This window comes from Cetorhinus maximus, chromosome 3 (assembly GCF_964194155.1).
Source record: "Cetorhinus maximus chromosome 3, sCetMax3.hap1.1, whole genome shotgun sequence".
NCBI lineage: Eukaryota > Metazoa > Chordata > Chondrichthyes > Lamniformes > Cetorhinidae > Cetorhinus > Cetorhinus maximus.
The window spans coordinates 19,612,661-19,634,642 of NC_135881.1; the positions used below are offsets into that span (position 1 = coordinate 19,612,661).

The 21,982-nt window shown below is 43.0% G+C and overlaps 1 protein-coding gene across 1 annotated transcript in view; it reads right to left on the reverse strand.

Moving 5' to 3' along the window:
• The window catches only part of LOC144676534 (5'-AMP-activated protein kinase subunit gamma-2-like), a 462,890-nt gene extending 441,126 nt beyond the window's left edge, over positions 1-21,764 (reverse strand). The window contains exon 1 of the mRNA XM_078536951.1: positions 21,696-21,764. Coding sequence (XP_078393077.1) covers positions 21,696-21,749 — 54 coding nt within the window. The 5' untranslated portion in view covers positions 21,750-21,764. The remainder of the gene's footprint in view (positions 1-21,695) is intronic.
• Between the last annotated feature and the right edge of the window lie 218 nt (positions 21,765-21,982).

Genomic DNA, 21,982 nt, shown 5'->3' on the forward strand with positions numbered 1-21,982 from the left:
CAAAAGCGATCTTATTTTGTAATTTCTACAGTAAACACACAGTCCATGTAAATCAATAGGTGACCTATAGTCAGGCACCCCACACTCTGAAACCAAGTGACAGATGCCATCCCAAACAGATGCTATGGATCTCAAACTCCCCACAGACGCTTGTCATGCTGCGAACCAACTGGTCTCAGTAAACTCCACCTTTCACACACGGGGTTTCCAATCTCCCTCCCAAAGAGCTCACTTTGGAATCTTCTCCCAAACCGATGTTATCTCTCAGATACCTTCTACAAGGGCCCGGCTCCTGGGTTTCGAACTCTCCTTTCGATGTTCCTCTCCCCTGGATCACCACGTGCGTTCAAACTTCCTTCCAAGCACTCTCTCTCACTGACTCAGCCGTGCCAACAGAACGCCACTGTTCACATGCCCATAGTAAAGAGTTACAGACCTTCAGCCGTTTCTTTGGAACTTCTGGCTTCTCCCAAGCCTATATTGCTTTAAATCTGCATCCTGCAGCTTTCTCTCTTTAAGCTTGGAGCCTTCCTCTCTGCCCCTTACTTTTACTTCCACAGAACAGGACCTTTCCAAGATTCCTGTCCATGTCCTTTGACCAGACTGTCCTCTTGGGACCTTTCCTTTCTGTCTCACTCTTTGGCTTTGGGGCCTTTCGGTTCTTTTGTGAAATCTACTCCATCTCTACCGTTCCCTCTCCCAGTATCCAGTCTCTCTGGAATCCTGGCTTCGACTTCAGTTTGGGACTTGCTATCTGTTCCTCTGCTGTCCAGTCTCTGGCAGCTGCTTCCAACTGAACTCAAACTGTTTTTTCTTAGTTCTCTCTGTCTGTGTGTGTGTGTGTGGGTGGGGCCTCCCTCTCTGGACCCCTGTTGCTAGGCCCACAGCACAATTTTTTTTTCCCTTGCTCTGTTGGCTTTAACTCTCCTTCAAGAGTCATAAAAGTCTCATTAGAAAAGCAGGTATACAACAGAGCTTTAGACCTGCTGTACTCCACTCAAAAATGAAACTAGATCCCAGGTTTCACCTTTTAACCCACAAACAGAAACAAAAAAATCTAAATTGAACTTAAACTTAAAAAGATATACCTTATTCCTAACACGCACAAGTACGCACATAGTTTAATTAAACTATCTCTATTTCCTAACACTAATGCAACACAGAAAATTGAATCAAACAGGGCTTTTTGACCTGTATGACTCATCCAGCTTCTCTTGATCCATGTACGCAACAGCCATCAGGTGTACCCAAAGCGCTTTCAACATCTAAATGCATATACGCATTCACTGAGATGATGATTTTTTAGAAATGACAATAGGTTATGTCACTGAAAGCCATTTACATAACTGCTGCCACCTTATGTAACTGTTGCCACGACAACTCACCACTTACAAAAATGATCTCATCTTGTATCTTCACGGCAAAATGTTCTGAATGTTTGGTGATTACATTGAAAGAATAAAAATAACTTAATTACCAGGATTGCATTGGTTTCATTGGCAGTAAAACACTTTGTTTTGAAATGACAAATCCCAAAAGCCACAGCAATGTTTGTAACCTTTATTGTAACCATGCTTTACCGCAAGTTAAAAAAATCATTCCTCAGCACAGTTCCACATATGCAGCAGCATAGCAAGGTTAACAAAAAAAAAAAGCACTAAAGAGTCTGGCCTATAAATTATCTGCTTCTCTACCCTTTGAAGTCCAAGTAGTGAAGGCAAGATGAAAAGGTATCTTGCATAATTAACCATTCTGTCAATCAAAACTGGCTTTCAAAGGAATCCCCCTGGAAACCAGACTATTAATTCGGCAACTCTTGCTTCTGCCAGTCTTACTTAATAGGTCTTCTGGTTGCAGCCGAACTGTGACAGTCTTGTTCACAAAGTCCCCTGATGGGACAATTACAAAGGTCACGCAGAGACTATAAAGGGCTTGACAGCCTTGCGATGGGTTTTTCTATCAACTACCATTCCACGAAGCCAACATGCTCAGCATTGAGGTGCTAATCACTCAAAACCTGCTCCGATGTTCAGACATGACGTTCTTATGCCTGTCACCAGATTCCTGAAGAAACTGTTCTAATCGGAACTCGGACGTGGCAAGGAACTCCCAGGCGGACAGCAGGAATGATTTAGGGATGTCCTCAAAGCATCCCTGAAGGGATCAAACATCCCCACTGACTCATGAGAGTCCCTGGCAATGTGACTGACCAAAGCGGGGAAGGTTCATTCTGGAAGAGACTGATTATATCGAAATAATTCATCGGGAGCACACACAGGCGAAGTTGAAGCGTTGGGAGAAAGCCCACAAGCCTCCAAACAGCTCATCTGCCTGACCCTTCAAGCACCCCCTGCCCCACCTGTGGCAGAGTCTGCACTGGACTTAGCAGCCATCTCGGAATCCATCGAAACGGAACGGAAGCAAATCATCCTCGATCCAGAGGGACTGCCTAAGAAGAAGATTTATATCAACTGGCTGAACCTTGTATATCCCAACGTTTGATTAGCAAACTCTGTAAAACTGTAGGTCCGATGACTCAATTTTTGAGCATGAGAGAGAGAGAAAAAAAACAAGGTACTGGATAGGTTGACATTCAGTTGGTATACTTATGTGGAGACTGAGATCCAAAACTGGATAGGCTTCTGACCCATCACAATGGATAAACTGAAGATCGGGTGCAGCTGCAATGTCACCGCAGTTAAATAGGTTGATTTGGCTCATTGCATAGGCTCACACAGAACATGACCAGTTGGCTAAGATACTAGAGGGCTGCCAGCTATACATAAGGGGTAGAAAATGCTGCGCAGGTGGATGAATAAATAATTGCACCTCAGTGACTGCCTAATGTGACTCAATTTTTGAGAAGTTTCTCATTTTTCTCAAAAGGCTATTCTTCTTTGAATCAAGTTTTTTTTTCACAATATATTCAAGCACGATACCAGAAGCGAGGGCATGTACTTACCAGGAAAGGCTGCGCTCTTTTCTTCAGAAAAGAGACGGCTGAAGGGTGACCTGATGGAGACTTTCAAAATTATGTTACGACCGGGATTGGGAGAAGTGCGCGAATTTTCTCACCGAAATGGCCAATTGTTTACCTATACTTCTAGTACCCAGAAAAAAAAAGAGACTCTGACCAGGCTTCATTCAAAAACTCAGAATGATTAATTTATTTTCAAAACAAAACTTCATTTAACAACTTAACACACTATTGTAAATCGGGAAGTATAACTATCTATTTCTTCCTAAAGAATTCCCTCAGCACACACACAGACACAGACAAACAAAGGACAAACAGACAGTGTCTCTCTGCAGAGATGGGCTTTGGAGGATGAGCATCATAAAGTAAAGGATAAAGTCCGCAGGGTCTCGACGCTGTCGACCTGGAGTTCCTTCGTGTGAAGACAGTTCCAGTGGATGCTTGGAAATTGTCACCAACTAGTCTCAGCTTTCAGGTCCAAATGCAGACTGGTTACACTCAGCTGAGGGTTCTCTGGCTACAGGTTGATAGCCACACACAATTTTAGGCAAGGTAGAGAGAGGGAGCCAGTCAAGGTAGCCTTCTTTCCTCAGCTTTATCTCCAACAAGACTGTCTTCAAAACAAGCAGGTTTACAACTTAAGTTCTTTTTCCTCTCTCCCATGTGATTGCCTTTTGGTCTCCCAACTTCTCGTTAGTTACAATACTTTGCAGTTCAACACAAACAACTAACTCCTTCCCAAGCACCATATAGGTCAGGTGATTTCTTGCAAGAGGCCTGCTTGTTGACGGTTCCGAGGTGAACTTATGACCTTTTAAAAAGAAATCCCAGGTTAGCATCCAAATGACCAGATCATGGCCAATCCTTCCACCTTGAAAAAGAAAATTTCAATCTTGAGAGATATGATTCTAACAATTATGAAAAGGTTTGATAGGGTAGCCAGAGAGAAAGTGTTTCCACTTTGGTGGTTTCCAAAACTGGAGGTCATATATGTAAGATAGTTATTAATAAATCCACAGGGAATTCAGGAGAAACCTCTTTACCCAAAAAGTGTGGTAAGAATGTGGAACTGGCTGCCAAAAGGAGTGATTGAGACAAATAGCATAGATGCATTTAAGGGGAAGGAAGCAAGATAAACAAACGAGGAAGAAAGAAATTGAAGGATATGTTGATAGGATTAGATGAAGTAGGGTGTGAGGAGGCTCGTGTGCAGCATATACCAGTTGGGCCAAATAACCTGTTTCTGTGCTGTACCCTCAAAATTTTTTTTTTTATTCATTCATGGTTTGTGGGCATCACTGGCAAGGCCAACATTAATTGTTCTTAAAGTGGTTGTGAGCTACCTTCTTTATTGCAGCTGAATAGCTTGCGGGGCTATTTCACTCATTGTTGTAGCGCAAGAAACACAGCAGCCAATTTGCGCTCAGAAAACTCTTACCTACAGCAATGTTGCTGAAAAGAAGAGATATTATTGAAGCTTTTCATCTTGTGCTCATCAGGATAACTTCCTGATCAGATCATTGTTCACTGTGTATTGCGCAAATTTGCAAATGAGCCAAAGGTCTCCACTTTCGGACCTGAAAATTACCCTGGAAAGGCAAAGTATTTCAAAAGCGTGAACAGCAAGTTAAGGGAGCGGTTTTACGCTGCTATTATACAATGACTACACTGGTAGCATTTTCCACAAACAGGGTGCTGCCATCAGTCCAAAAAGATGTTTTGCCTTTCACACAACTGAGCAAATATGAATTTCATGGCCAGGTACATCCCAGTGGCTGGCTGATCAAATCAAATAGCATATTCCTTCGGTTGTTCACAATAGGCAGAACACAAGCCATCCTCAATCAACTCACGCTTGCAAAATCCAAAACAAAATATCTACTGTTGGATGCGATTCCACAATTGGGCACACTTGCTGAACAATCCTGAGTGCACTAATAGCCAAATTAAGATAATCAGTCAAGCTCAGAACATGGCTTATTTACACTTGCTAGAAGCGACATATACCTTACAGCTAGTAAGGTGTGTTAAGTACTAGTAAGATTTATCAGTATTAGTAATTAGTTTATTAATAGCAGTAAGGTTTACTGGTATTGGTAAAGTTTATTAGCAGTAGCAACATTAACTAATAAATAGAGGAATGGCAGGGCTGCTCCAACTTCAAAGGTGCACATCCTGTTCTACGTTGGAACTCTAGCATGCTTCCTATGTCCTGAATAACCATTTGTACAGGAAGTGTCATCCGCTGCAGCAGCTTGAGCTCCGGCTTTTGGAGCTTGAGCAGCAGCTGGCATCACTAATGCGCAGTGAAGTTGTAGGTTTTGTGGATGGCACATTTATTGATGTGTTCACCTCGCAGCCTAAGAATATGCAGGGAGAGAGGGAATGAGTGACCACCAGATAGTCAAAAATTAACAAAGATGGAGTGCAGGAATCCCCTGAGCGCATCCCACTCTCCAACCAGCGTTCAGTTCTGAATGCTGATGAGAGTGACGGCTCATCTGGAGTGCAGCCAGAGTCAGGTCCATGGCAGGATGGGTGGCTCAGCCATACAGGGGGCTACAAGGAAGGCTCGAACAGCAATTGTGATAGATGATTCAATAGTTAGGGGAATAGACAGGCGTTTCTGTGACATCAGACATGAATCTAGAATGGTACATTGTCTCCCTGGTGCTACGGTCAAGAATGTCACTGAGCAGCTACACAGTGCCCTGAGGTGGGAAGGCAAACTACCAGCAGTCATGGTTTACATTGGTATGAACGACGTAGGCAGAAAGAGGGATGTGTCCCTGCAGTCAGAATTTAGAGAACTAGGTCAGAAATTAGCAAGCAGGACCTCCAAAGTAGTAATCTCTGGATTACTCCCAGCACCACGTGCAAGTGAGTATAGAAATTGGAGGATAAAGCAGATGAATGTGTGGCTGGAAAGATGGTGCAGAGGGAGGGCTTTAGATTCTTGAGATATTAGGACTGGCTGTGGGGGAGATGGGACCTGTACAGGCAGGACGGGTTGTACCTAAATAGAGCCGGGACCAAGTTTCTTCCAGGGCGATTTGCTAGTGCTGTTGAGAACTGTTTAAACTAACTTGGTAGAGATGTGGGAACCAGGAGAAAATATCAGAGAGGAATACCAAGGTGCGCAGAATACTGGGAAAGATAGCTAGCACTAGAATAGGGAATAGTAAGTAATTAGGCGAGGTAAGAGTAAAGGAGAAAGTAATAGAGTCTAAATCAGGGTTACTGTGCATGTATGTGAATGCACATAGTGTGGTAAATAAGATTAGTGAGTTACAGGCGCAGATTGCCTTGTGGAAATACAATGTTCAGGCGATAACAACATCTGACTCAAAGAAGAGCAGGACTAGATGTTAAATATTCCTGGATACAAGGTGTTTCGGAAAGATAGGAAAGGAAAGGATGGCAATATTAATTAAGGAGAGCATTACAGTTCTGGAGAAAGAGAATATCTCAGAGGGATCAAGGACAGAATTTATTTGTCTAGAGCTAAGGAATAAAAAAGGTACAATTACATTGCTTAATGTCGCCTATCAGCCACTAACTAGTGGGAAGGATGTAGAGGAACAGATTTACAAGGAAATTACAGAGGTGCAAGCATTATAGAACAGTTACAATAAGGGACTTTAATTATCTGAATATAGACTGGGATAGTATTGGGTAAAGGGCAGAGAGGGACAAGAGTTCCTAGAGTGTGTTCATGAAAACATTTCTACAGCAGTTTGTTTCCAGTACGATGAGAAAGGGAGCGCTGGTTCTTGGAAATGAGGTGGGTCAAGTGGATCAAGTGTCAGTCGGAGAACATTGAGGGGTCAGTTATCATTGTATTATAAAGGTTTAGGCTGACTAAGGAAAAGAACAAAGAACAATCTAGAGTGAGAATATTTAGCTGAAGGAAAGCCAACTCAATGGGGTAAGAACAGAGCTGGGCTGAATAAACTGGAGCCAAAGATTGGCAGGAAAAATGGTAGCTGAACGATGGGCTAGAAGAGATAGTTTGGGCACAGTCAAGGTCTATTCCATCGTAGGGGAAAGGTAGGGCAAACAAATCCAAAGCTCTCCTGGATGTTAAAAGAGATAAAAATTAAGATAAAGAGGAAAATGTGTGCTTATGACAGATGTTAGGTTGAAAATATAATTGAGAACCAAGCTGAATACAGAAGGGGAGGGGAGGTGAAAAAGCAAATAAGAGAAGCTAAGAGGGAGTATGATAAGAGACTGGCAGCCAACAAAAAAGAGAACCCCAAAGTCTTCTATAGGCATATAAATAGTAAAACGGTGGTAAAAGGAGTCAAACCACTTGAAGACCAAAAGTGCATGTATGCAAAGAGGCAGAGGGCATAGCTGAGGTATTAAATGAATACTTTGCATTTGTCTTTACCAAGGAAGATGATTTTACCCAGGTAAAAGAGAAGATAATTCAGCCATTAGAAGTGTTTAAAATTGATAAGGGGGTGGTATTGGATAGGCTGTCTGTATTAAGGTTGGTAAGACACCAGGACTGGATAAGGTGCATCCAAGGAGACTAAGGGAAGTGAAGGTGGAAATTGCAGAGGCACTGGGTCATAATTTTGCCAGTCTTCCTTAGACTGGAGAATTACAAACATTACACCCTTGTTCCTAAAAAGGGTGTAAAGATAAGCCCAGCAACTACAGGCCAGTCAGTTTAACTTTGATGGTGGGGAAACTTCTAGAAACAATAACCTACCAAAAAATTAATAGTCACGTGAATAGATGTGCATTAATTAAGGAAAGTCAGCATAATAAAGACTTGCTGTTAATATATTCAAGACTATGAAGCCTACTTCATGGTATCCAAAGCAGGATTCTTCACCCATTCCTGGAGAATGCCGGATAACTGAAATTTACTGTCTTTGTCTCCAAACTACCCCCCACAACACCTCCCACCCCCACCCCCTTCCACACTACAGTGAGTTTATGTTGATATGTTTTTGCCTCCCGCCCCTGACCCATGTTTATATGGCATGCTGGCACTATCCTTCTTCCCCTCCCTCTCCATACCTGCTATTTATGTTGGCTTTCCCTTTCCTCCCTACCCCATTGCATTGCTCCCAGTTTCTGTCCTTTTCTCTCTCTCCTGCATTAACATAAATGTTGCCGTCCATTCACTACCCTCTTTATTGCTGTTGAGTCCCTCTCCCCATACCAATCAATACTGTCTCACAAAGTCAAGAATCTACCCAGTCACCATCTTCCCTCTGAGCTGTGGGTTCAAGTCCAAATCCTTTGACTTGTTCTCAAATATCTAGGCTGACACTTCAGTGCATTACTGAGGGAGTGCTACACTGCTGAAGGTACTGTCCTTCTGATGAGAAGTTAAACACCCAGGTCCCTTGCTCGTGCACCAACTTTAGAGTTGTATTGATATATTGTCTCTCAATGTTCTCCCTACCAAAATGAATCACTTCACATTTCTCCACATTGAACTTCATCTGCCACCTGTCGACCCATTTCACCTGTTTTTCTATGTCCTTTTGAAGTTCCACACTATCCTCCTGAAAGCCCACAATGCTTCCAAGTTTTGTATCATCCATAAACTGTGCAATTGTGCCCTGTACTCCAAGGTCTAGGCCATTAATATATATCAGGAAAAGCAAGGATCCCAGCACTGACCCCTGGAGTACTCCACTACAAACCTTCCTGCATCCTGAAAAATATCAATTAACCATACAAAAATATGGATTAGGAGCAGGAAAAGGCCATTCAACCCCTTGAGCCTGCTCCGCCATTCAATAAGATCATGGCTGATCTGATTGCGGCCTCAATTCCACTTTCCTTCTGATCCCTAAACCCTTTGACTTCCTTGTCAATCCAGAATCTAGCTGAACCTTAAAAATATTTAATGATCCTGCCTCCACCGCTCTCTTAGGAAGAGAGTTCCACAGATTCACAACACTCAGAAAAAAAATTCTCCTCATCTCCATCTTAAATAGGAGTCTCCTCATTTTTAAATTGTGTCCCCTAGTTTTAGGCTCTCCCACAAAGGGAAAAATCCTTTCAACATCAACCCTGTCAAGTCCCCTCAGGACCTCCAATAAGATCACCTCTCATTCTTCTAAACTCCAATGGATACAGAAGAGTTCTGGGCAGAAGATGTGGTCTCACCAAAGCCCTGTATAACTTAGCAAACTTCCCTACTTTTATATTCCATTCCCCTTGCAATAAACAACAACATTCTAGTTGCCTTCCTAATCACTTGCTATGCCTGCAGACTAGCTTTTTGTGATTCACGTACTAGGACACCCCGATCCTTCTGTATCACAGAGTTCTGCAATCTCTCCCCATTTAAATAATATGCTGTTTTTTACTCTCCCTATCAAAGCAAACAACTACCCATTTTCCCACATTATACTATTTTGCCAAATGTTTGCTCATTCACTTAACCTATCCATATCCATTTGCAGACTCCTTATGTCCTCTTCACAACTTACTTTCCTATGCATCTTTGTGTCATCAGCAAATTTAGCAACCGTACCCTCAATCCCGTCATCCAAGTCAATGATATAAATTGTAAATGTCCCAGCACTGATCCCTCTGTCACTCCACTCGCTACATCTTGATGACCCGAAAATGACCCATTTATGCCTACTCTCTGTTTCTTGTTGGCTAACCAATCCTCCATCCATGCTAATACGTTACCACGTACATCACAACCTCTTATTTTGTGTGCTGATCTTTGATGTGGCACTTTGTCAAATGCCTTCTGGAAATCTAAATACAGCATTTCCACATGTTCCCTTCTATCCTCATTGCTTGTTGGTTCCTCAAAGAACTTTAATAAATTAGTCAACACGATTTCCCTTTCACGAAACCATGTTGACTCTGCCTATTTGCATTGACATTTTCTGAGTGCCTTGCTACAACCTCCTTAATAACAGATTCCAGCATTTTCCCTTTGAGAGATGTTAAGCTAACTGGCCTGTAGTTCCCAGCTTTCTGACTCCCTCCTATCTTGAATAGAAAAGTTACATTTGATATTTTCCAATCTGATGGGACCTTTCCAGAATCTAGAGTGTTTTGGAAAACTAAAATCAATGCATCTACTATTTCAGCAGCTACTTCTTTTAAGACCCTAGGATGAAGTCCATTAGGACCTGGGAATTTGTCATCTTTTAGTTCTAATAATTTTCTCAGTATTGTTTCCCTGGTGATTGTAACTGTTTTTAGTTCCTTCCTCCCTCTCTTTCGCCTCTTGATTCACGCTGGGATATTGTCTATATCCTGTACAGTGAAGTATGCTTGCTGAAGCTGGACTTCTAAGGGAGATTAAATGGAATCTTATGCTGGAGTGAAACTTCGACCTTTTCACATGCAGGTTCTTTGCTCTCTGGAGATTTTTCTTTTCTGGAGCTTTTTCTTTTCTGTAGCTTCAGTTGGGAGTTTAGACCATAAGACATAGGAGCAGAAATTAGGCCATTCGGCCCATCAAGTCTGCTCCGCCATTCAATCGTGGCTGATAAGTTTCTCAACCCCATTCTCCCGCCTTCTCCCCGTAACCTTTGATCCCCTTACCAATCAAGAACCTATCTACCTCGGTCTTAAATAAAGTTTGTTTCAGTTCAGAATCCATTGAACGTGTTCTTTTTCTTAGTTTTTCTGCATTCTTGTGAGGATAAGAGGTTTTTGATCCAGATGGTGGTGCCATGCTTTGGATACCATGCGGTAGGCTTCGTAGTCTTGGACTATAGTGGTTCCAGAAGGCAGATCACTACCATCTTCTCAAGGGCAATTAGGGATGGACAAGGGCTGGCCTAGCCAGCGACACCCACATCCCATGAATGAATAAATTAAAATTAACAGCAAGTCTTTATTAGCAACTCATAAGCATATACATATATACAGTAGAGGGTACAGGTATGGAGCTAACTCCATCCTAGGCCTTTACACATCTCTGTCCATCTCTAGGCTGCCTCGAGCTCTGGGTCATGTGCCTTCTTACATCACTGTGTGAGCAGTGCTGTACTCAGTCCCACATTAACCCTGTATGTACCAGACTCTACTACTCCGAAGGGTAGAGCTGATTAATCAAAAATTGCTGGTTAATGGGGAATTACCACAACATGCTTTGATTTTTGTTTTGAAAGTTACCGCCGTATGTCTACCAATGTCCCTATCCACAACTCTCGCTCCCTCACCCCTCCTGTATGTGTGAGATGAAGTAGCCCTGTGTGCCTTGTTTAAGTGATAAAGCATTCAATCCAAACCCAGCTCTGGCTCCGCAAGACTGTGGGAGCGGCATCGGGCCCTTTAAAGAGCTCCAAACTCCGGAGGGAGTGAGAGCTTGATCTTGCTTTGGACATGTTTATTTCTTTTTGTTGATACTGGCACATTAGAGGCTGCAGCAGCTGCTGCTAAAGAGAAAAGGGTTTGAAGCAGGCCAACAATGAGAATTCTGTTGGTACAATACCGGATAACAGAAATTTTACTGTATTATTTTGAACAGGGGGAAGTGAAAGAAGAGTACCAGCTTAAAAAGGTTGCAGAACATGAGGGCTGCCATATTGAATTGGCATGGCAGAGGGAAAATATTTCTGTTTTAAACTGGGCATTAAGAGTGTTTCCAGTTCTGGATGAGCAGAAATTTCCTCCAATTAAGCATTGGGAAAACTGAAGCCATTATCTTCGGCCCATACTAAAAAAAAATCTGTTCCCTAGCGACTGTCTCCATTCCTGTCCCTGGCTGAACCAATCTGTTTCCAACCTTGGTGTCATATTTGCTCCTCTGATAAGCTCACGACCACATATCTGCACCATTGCCAAAACTGCCTATTTCTACTTCCAAAACATCGTCCAACTCCGCCCCCTGCCTCAGCGTATCTGTTGCTGAAACCATGTCCATGCCTTTGTTACGTCTGGACTTGACTATTCCAATACAATCCTGGCCACACTCCCACATTCCACTCTCTGGGAACTTGAGGACATCCAAAATTTGGCTCAGTGCGTTCTCACTCAAGTCCCATTCACCCATTACCCCTGTGCTCGCTGACCTATACCAGTTCCCAGGTCAAGAAATGCGTCCATCTTAAAATCTCATTCATCTTTTCAAGTCCCCCTTTGGGCTGAAATTTTACTTTCGAGGCTGGAAACGGGAGCCAGGACTGTTTCCAGGTCCCAAACTTGCCCCCGGGGAGCAACAGTCACTGGCCTGGGATTTTCAAGGAGGTGCCCCCTTAATTGGCATAGAGACAAGTTCCCTCTCCAACTAGCCAACTAGGGGTGGCAGGTGGGCCATTGAAGCTGCAGGACCAATCACAGGCCTTCCAGATTGAGAGGAGCAGCAGGCTGCAGTGAAGGGTAAGTAACTGAGAGGTTGATTCGACATGAAGGTGCCCTTTCAAGCATTGCTTTGAAAATTGAATTGAAAAAAAGCAGCTAGGCCGCCGTCGGGGGGTTGGGGTGGGGGTGGGGGGGGGGAGAATCCCTCTACAGAGTGGTCTTTGGCTGTATCACACCCAGTCAGACAGGGATGTTAATGTTGCAAATCCCGTGACAACTGAGTCCATGCTCTAGTTGCGATGACAAGCAGCTGATACTAATCGGGGAAAGGTTAGGGCATGTATATAAGAACCAGGTTCCACCCCTGTGTGGGGGAACCATGTGGAAGGGAAAAGTAGTTTGCACTTATACGGAGTTTTGTGAGTAAACCCACAATGAAGCCAGATTGGCTCCCGCTTCTTCCTTTGCCCGATGGATGGTCACCAGATTAACAGGGAGATTCTGTAGGCCTGACTGGAGGTGGGCGCCACCAGCCTGCCACCTGTCGCGTTGATAATCTGGAGGCCGACTGGAAAATCCCAAACGGCCTCCTTTCAATGCCCTTAATAAGACTCTTAAAATGAGCGTAATTGGCAGTCCACCTCATAGGGGTGGGCAGCCGCGTCCTGCCCAGAACCAACCCCGGCAAAAATGAGTGGCGACCAGAAAAGGGTACAGAAACTTGCACACCAGCCAGCACTGGTATTTTTGGGCCCCGCCCCTCTCCGCCTGGACCTTGGAGGGGCCTGAAAATTTTGCCCCCTAGCTCAGTAATTTCCTCCAGCTCCACAGCCATCTGAGATATCCATGCTCCTCTATTTCTGGCCTCTTGAACAGCCCTGAATTTGAACACTCCGCTATCTGTGCTCTTTCAGCTGCCAAGGCCCTAAGCTCTGCAACTCCCTCCTTAAATCTCTCGACATATCAACTACTCTTTCCTCTTTTGTGACACTTTTAAAACCTACCTCTCTTAACCCAAGGTTTTGGTCATCTGCCCTAATAGCGGCTTGGTGTCAAACTTTGTTTTATGATGCTCCTGTGAAGTCGCTTGGGATGTTTTACTAGGTTAAATTGCTGTATGAATATAAGTCATTATCTCTGTTAAACGGTGGAGAGTTCGATGGGATGCCATTTTCCTGAGGTAGGGCGCATTTATGATGTGGTGGAGGGATAGATGTGGGAAAAGTGACTGCTAAAAATATTTACATGCTTACTCGGTGCTGCCAGGTGACAATTTGAGTAACTTAGATTTTTCCATCCTTAATTTCAAGTACAATTATACATTTCCCTGCATTTGAGCACCATAGAAATAAAAGATTTACATTTATATAGCACCTTTCACAACCTCAGGACGTCCCAAAGTGCTTCACGGTCAATTAAATACTTTTGAAGTATAGTCGCTGTTGTAATGTAGAAAACCCGACTGACAAGTTGTGCACAGCGAACCCCCACAAAGAGCGATAGGTAATCTGTTTTTTTTTAATGAAGTTGGTTGAGGAACAAATGTTGTCCTTGACAGCAAGGATACCTCCTCTGCTTTCCTTTGAAATAATGCCATGAAATGTTTTATGTCCAGTATGTTGAGAGGGAGACGAGGTCTCAGTTTAACGTTAAAGACGGCACTTTCGACATTGCAGCACTACCTCAGCACTGCACTCGAGTGCCAGTCTTGATTTTGTGCTCAATTCTCTGAAGTGGGACTTGAGCCCACAACTGTCCAATTCAACTGAGAGCACTAGCAACCTATCCATCCCTAATTTAAGTTGCATTCTTCAACTAATGCATTTTACATTAAATGGTTTTTTTTAACGTTTTTTAAACATAGAAACATATGAGTTAGGAGCAGGAGTAATGTGGGCAATATGATCGTCGCAAGCTTGGAGGGCCTAAGGGCCTGTTCCTGTGCTGTACTTTTCTTTGTTCTTTTCTCTTTGAATAGGCCATTTGGTCACTCGAGCCTGCTCCGCCATTAAATAAGATCATGGCTGATCTGATTGTGGCCTCAACTCCACATTGTGCCTTCCCCCCAATAAGCTTTGACTCCCTTGTTTATCAAGAATCTATCTACCTCTGCCTTAAAAATATCCATTGACTCTGCCTCAACCGCTCTCTGGGGAAGAGAGTTCCAAAGATTCACAACTTTAAGAGAAAAAATTTCATCTCATCTCCGTTTTAAATGGGAAGCCCCTTATTTTTCAATCGTTTAGTATTATATGTACATCTAAAAATTGTTTAAAAACTTTCAGTTACCTAATGCTTTCATATTGTCAGACAATTCTAAGGTGTATCATAGCCAATGAGATTCTATTGAAATGTAGTCACTGTTGTGGAGAAGCTGCCAGAAAAAGGGGGGTGTCGGTGCATTTCTTTGGAATTTGATTTTCTGCAGTCACAGGGGCATTATTGCCTCTTAAAAGATAACGAGGTTCCTGCTGGTTTCTGAAGGTTAGAAATTCCTCTTGTATGAGTCATGGCTAATCAGAGTAAAACCTTTGTCCGTTTAAAGAAGAAAAAAGCCAGGTTGACATATAATATATACTGTCCTGAAATAGCTGATGATGCACAAATATGTACAGCTGAAAAACAGTCCTGGATAGGCCTAAGGTAAAGGCCATTGCTTGAAGGTTTCTGAATAAATTAAATAATACTGAAGTCCAACTTCAAGTCAAGAACAAGTCTTCTGGCCGTGATAGAGTTTAAGTTTTCACAGAAAAACAAACTGAATTGGAAAATTCGATGACAAAAGCGCATAATCTTTTTATTATGTTGGATTTCAATATTAATTAACTTATTCAGAAACCTTCAAGCAGTGGCCTTTATCTTAAGCCTGTATCCAGGACTGTTTTTCAGCTGCAGATATTTGTGCAGCATCAGCTATTTCAGGACAGTGAAATTTAATTTTGAAGCTGTTCAAAGTTTCCCACGGATTTGCTTTGAAACAATCATGATTCTAGAAACCTCCATTTCTCCTGATAACCTTCTGATAAAAAAGCTCCCATTTTTCAAGACTTGCTTCATAACTATAGATCCTCATTTCTGGCATCATTTTAGTGAATCTTTCCAAGGTTCGAATAACCCTGTTATAGAACAAACATCCAATACCCATACTGTTGCTAATGTCAAAGTCATAGTTCATATGTTTTAGAGGAGGTATTACACTTTAGTTTGGGAAATTGAATTTTAAATGTAAGGGAAAAAACCTGCAAACATCGAAAGGCTGGCAAACCACACAGACTTAAGATAATTACAATTCAAAAGGTAAGAAAAATAGAAAATGCTGGGAAACCTCAACAGGTCTGGCAGTATCTGTGGAGACAGAAAAAGAGTTAACATTTCGAGTCCGTATGACTCTTCTTCAGAGCTAACGAGAAGTAGAAATGTGATTCATTTTTTGGGGGTTTTATGACTATTTTAAGAGGGAGTGGAGCAGGTGGAATGAGATAGAAGGTCAGGGATAACTGGTGCCAGCTAGAGAGACTGACAAAGACATCATGGACACAAGACAAAGGGAGTGTTAACGGTAGTGGTAAAGAGTAAAGAAGGTGCTGAGAGTGGCATGAAGGTAAGATAGAGGTGTTAGTAGCAGAACAAGGGTCAGCACTCAAGAGGGAGTCAAGAAGGAGGAGAGAGCTCATGGTCTGAAGTTGTTGAACTCAATGTTAAGTCCGGAAAGCTGTAAAATGCCTAATTGGAAGGTGGGGTGCTGTTCCTCCAATTTGTGTTGGGCTTCAGTGGAACATTGCTGCAGGCCAAGAGCAGACAAGTGGGCATGAGAGCAGGATGTTGTGCAGGATGTTGTGTTGAAACGGCAAGCAACAGGGAAGTCTGGGTCATGCTTGCGGACTGAGCGAAGGTGTTCTGCAAAGTGGTCACCCAGCCTGCGTTTAGTCTCCCCAATGTAGAGCAGACCGCATTGGGAGCAGCAAGTGAAGCAGACCAAATTGAAGCCTCCTTCTGTATGTGAAGTACTTTGGGGCCTTGGACAGTGAGGAGGGAGGAGGTAAAGGGGCAGGTGTTGCGCCTCTCCACAGAAGCTGCCAGACCTGCTGAATTTTTTCAGCATTTTCTGCTTTTATTTCAGATTCCCAGCACCCGCAGTATTTTGCTTTGAGGGCCTGAGCTGGAGTTGTGGAATCCAGAGTAGCAAGGTCAATAAAGGAATTGGAGGGTTGTTTGACCAAAAGCTCATGGAAGGACCCCCATGAGATCTTGTACCTTAGCAGATCGCTGAAATCAGAGAGAATTCTGGAGACTAGTGCTATACCTTTTGAGTCGGTCCCAGGAAAGGTGAATGAACTGTAAAGATTTCATAAGATAAGGGAACTCTTGGGGGGAAATAGAAAGTAGAACTGAATTTGTAGGATAGTCTTTATAAGTTATCATATTCAGTTAATAGAGCCTACTTTGTTTAATTATTTTTGATGCACAATAAAGTTTGTTTTTGTTTAAAAACATGAAATCTTGCGGTGTAGTTAATTACTGGGTGTTTGGATTTATTGTTTAAATGTTAATGGTCCTAACAGAATCATAAGACAACAGTGGCCCAACCACTGTCTAGCACAAATTGAACTTCACTTCCTTCCTTGCTTTTTGTAATAGACTTGGTGTACCGGACAGGTTTCTTGTTAGAAACAGTAAAATTTATTTACAGAGCTCCTGATGAAGCTACATGCTTGAACCAAGACAAAGGGTAGAAAGCTCCACCCCTAAGATTACCCATGCTTAGGGCTGATTCATCTGTGCAGTCACATGATCCCCAAAACAGTATGAAAGGTTTTACTTACATTCACTACACTTTTCAAAATTCCATATAAAATCCAGAATATTATTTAACATTTCTATTGTAAAGAAAATGCAGCACAGAAACTGGCCTTTTGGTTCAACTGCTCCATGCTGGTGTTCAGACTCCTCACACACCTTCTCCCATCCCTCTTCAGCTATCTGCATCCGAATAACCATCTATTCCTTTCTCCCTCATGTACCTGTCTAAACACATCTAAGCAATTGACCTCAACTACTCCATGTGGTCACAAGGTTACATTCTAACCACTCTATGGGTAAAAATGTTTCTCCTGAATTCCACAGAACCATAGACCAGTTACGGTGCAGAAAGAGGCCATTCAGCCCATCGTGTCTGTGCCGGCCACAAAAAAAAGAGAAAAAACTAGCTGCTCATTTTAATCCCACTTTCCAGAATCTGGTCCGTAGCCTTGTAGGTTACAGCACTTCAGATGCAGATCCAGGTACCTTTTAAATGATTGGAGCATTTCAGCCTCAACCACCAACTTAGGCAGCGAATTCCAGACGCCCACCACCTTCTGGCTGAAAAGGTTTTTCCTCGTGTCCTCTCTAATCCTTCTACCAATCACCTTAAATCTATGCCCCCCGGTAATTGACCCCTCAGCTAGGGGAGACAAGTCTTTCCTGTCTAGCCTATCTAAGCCCTTCATAATTTTGCAAACCTCAATTAGGTCACTCCTTAGTCTCCTCTGTTCCAAGGAAAACAACCCTAGCTTATCCAATCTCTCCTTACAGTTGCAATTTTTAAGCCCTGGCAACATACTTGTAAATCTCCTCTGTAGTCTCTCCAGATCAATTATGTCCTTCCTGTAATGTAGTGACCAGAACTGTACACAAAATTCCAGCTATGGCTAAATCAGTGTTTTATACAGTTCCATCATTACATCCCTGCTTTCGTATTCAATACCTTGCCCAATAAATGAAAGCATTCCATATGTTTTCTTGACCACCTTGTCTACTTGTCCTGCCACTTCAAGGACCTGTGGACATGCACTTCAAGGTCTCTCACTTCCTCAACTCCTCTCAATATTCCCCTTTATTGAGTATCCGCTCGCTTTGTTTGCCCTTCCCAAATGCATTACCTCATACTTTTCCGGATTGAATTCCATTTGCCACTTCTCTGCCCACTCAACCAAACCATTGATATCATTCTGGAGTCAACAGCTATCCTCTTCACTATCAACTACGCGACCAATTTTTGTGTCATCTGCAAATTTCCCAATCATGCCTGCCACATTTAAGTCTAAATCATTGATATATACAACAAACAGCAAGGGCCCCAACACTGAGCCCTGTGGAACACCAGTGGAAACTGTTTTCCATTCGCAAAAACATCCATCGACCATTACCCTGTTTCCTGACACTCAGCCAATTTTGGATCCAACTTGCCGCCTTCCCCTGTATCCCATGAGATCTCACTTTCCTGACCAGTCTGCCATGTGGGACCTTGTCAAATGCCTTACTGAAATCCATGTAGACAACATCCACTGCACTACCCTCATCAATCTTCCTTGTTACTTCCACAAAAAATTCTATTAAATTAGTAAGACACGATCTTCCCCCAACAAAACCATGCTGTTCAATCCATGCCTTTATAAGTGACAGTTTATCCTGTCTCTCAGAATTGTTTCCAATAATTTGCCCACCACTGAAGTCAGACTGACCAGTCTAAAATTTTCTGGCCTATCCCTCGAGACCCTTTTTAAATAATGGTACAACATTCGCAGACCTCCAATCCGTGTTGGATTTATTAGTGCCTATCTTTTACGATCCCTAATTTTGGTCTCACCACCCCTCTGAACCCTGGCCCCACCCCACAAGTGGGAACATCTTCTTTACATCACCCTATCAAATCCTTCCATCATCAGCTAAACCTCTACTAAATCATCCCTTAGCCTTCTCTTTTCTAAAGGAACGAGCACCATTCAGTTTTTTCATTTTTTTCATTTTTTTATTCTTTCATGGGTTGTGAGTGTCGCTGGCTAGACCAGCATTTATTGGTCATCTCTAATTGCCCTCCAGTAGGTGGTGGTGAGCCACTAACTTGAACCGCTGCAGTCCATGCCGTGTAAGTGGTCCATCCAGTTTCATTCATTTTTTTACATTTTATAGCATTCACTGTTTGATACAACCAAGTGACTTGCTAGGCCATTTAAGAATCAACAGCATTGCTGTGGGTCTGAAGACATGTAGGCCAGACCAGGTAACGACACCAGGCTTCCTTCCCTAATGGATATTAGTGAACCAGATTGCTTTTTACAACAATTGACAATGGTTTCATGGTCAGTGTTACTGAGGCTAGCATTTTTTTCAATTCCAGATTTAAACTTAGAATTTAAATTCCACAAGCTGCCATGGTGGGATTTGAACCCATGTCCCCATTAGCATTAGCCTGGGTCTCTGGATTGCTAGTCCAGTGATGTTACCGCTACACATTTCACCATCACTTCCCCCTAATAGAAAGATGTAACTTCTCAGTTCTGTATCATCCTTGTATTTTTTTTTGTTGCTACTTCTCCGCTGCCTTGAGGGACAGCAAAACTGTGCACAGTACTCCAAATGTGATAGAACTAAAGTTTAATACAAATTTAACACACCTTCTCTGCTTTTCTGATGAAAGATGATCAGCCTGAAATGTTGGGCTGGTTTTCAAAGCAGGGTCAGGAACTTGACACCCAAATGAATTCAGTGTCCTGATCCACAGCCTCAGCTGTGTCAATCTTGCAACATGACATTTGAATGTAAATGGCCTAATTGGTCAGGTAGCGAGCTTGGCGCCTGTGGGAGCTGCCTGCTGGGCGCAAAAGCAAATCCACTATCCACTCTATTCATATTCTTGATATGCGGCACAATCTCAAAGTGTTTAATAGAGATACATCATTCCCCACACTATTACATTGATTTTCTTCAAAAAACGTAATTATTAGGCAAGTATTCACCTGCTCTTTAGAAATCATTCTGACCGTCCATGTTAGCTCATATCTTTCACAATGTTTATTAATTCCATACTATTTTATAGACTCTACCACATTACCCACAACCATGTGAAAACTATCTGGTCAAAAACAACTTTAGAAAGCATTGTCCTTTCACTACATATTACATTAGATTACATAGTCATCCCCTGTATGTGACTTCAAACACCGACAAGGACAAGAGCAAGGGCAAAGGCAGCAGATGCGCGGGAACACCACCACCTGCAACTTCCCATTCAACTCACATACCATCCTGACTTGGAATTATCTCACCCTTCATTCCCTCCTTGTCCCTGGGTCAAAATCCTGGAACTCACTAGCTAACAGCGCTGTGGAACCAGCTACCCCAATATGGGCTGCTGGAGTTCAAGAAGATGGCTTCTCCAGCACAACTGAGGATGGGCAATAAATACTGGATTAATTTTGTAATGTATTCAGGTTATCCAATGACCTTTCTCAGCACACTTAATCTAGGGTCAACAGCACATTGGAACATCAGCCTGAAATAATGTGAGGCTATCTCCGGAGTGAGTGGATCCACACCACTCCCTTCCGGAGCCAGATTGGGGACTTGATTCCAAACTTGAGAATTTACGCAGCAAGAACTGGACCATTTAAAAAGTGGCACGATGATTTCAGAGTCAGTCCTTGGGAGGGCAAATCATGATCTTGGGTTGCACGAACTTGCCTTGTACCATCCCGAGTATAGAATATTGAGGGGGGGGGGTGATCTCCACTGAGGTATTTACAATGTTAAACGGATTCGATGGTTGTACGTGCAGAGAAAGTATTCATTTTGTTGGGGGAAGTCAACAATGAGCCCACGTAATCTTCAAATCACAACTAGGCAATTTTAGGAGAGAAATAATGACGCACGTTTTTCGCAGAAAAGGCTGGCGTAAATCAGGAATCCTCTCCCACCAAGTGAGACAAGTGGAGCTCTCAAGGAGTGAGATTGTGATAGATAATTGTCAAGAAGGGACGTCAAGGGCTATGGAGCAAAGGTGGATAAAATGGAGTTGCAGGTCAAACAGCAGGAATGATGGGGAAAATAGCCCACTCCTGTTCCTTTGCTCAAGTGCTAGGCAAGGTTACACTTTCTTTGTTGCACTTCAGAAGTCGGAAAAGGGCTGGGCGGTAAACTGCAATGGATGAAATTAAAACTTTGCAAAATTTTGGCTTTTCGAGATTATGTTATCTTCACCAGCAACGTTGTGACGTGGTGGTGGTTGCCGGTGTCACCAATCGCCGTGACTCCACTTCAACACACCTCCCAGCCGCGTAATGCAGCCTCCCAGAGAACTTCTCCTCGATTCACCCAGAGGCTGAATGATGGTGAGATGAGCGATAAATCGGGAACACTCCCGTCTTCCTCCTCCCTCTTCCACCCTCTATGTCTGCACTAGCAGAGACCCTGTTACACCAAAACACTTGCGGGGACTCAAACCTTAAAAAGACAAGCTAAATATAAAATGCTCACCTACGGTAAGTAACACAAATTCAACCGGGAGCACATTTTTCCCAGTGCTTGGAAGCAGTGATTCACTCACATGTTCAGTCACCTCCTCAAGCAACGATGAGGAGCTGCTTTTACACTTAGTTTTTTTTTTATAAAAAACCTCACATTATAGCTTCACTCGTTCCAAACTGACCTGATTGCAATCATCTTCCAGAAGAACACCCTTTAAACCGCGTTTCCAGTCCATGATGAGATGATTGAGATTTGGAAGTGCGCTCGAACTCTGGCTGCAAACTTTTCGTTACATGTTTCATGACAGCTGGACGGGAATCCGCCAGAGCGCATGCGCAGAACTGTCCCTCGCCGAGGGCGGGAAAAGGGAAAACGCGACTTGTGACCGACAGGTAGGAGCAGGACGGCTCCTGGGGTGAGGAGCTAGGGCCTGGTCAGGAAACCTACTATCATTTTCTAAATGAGGCC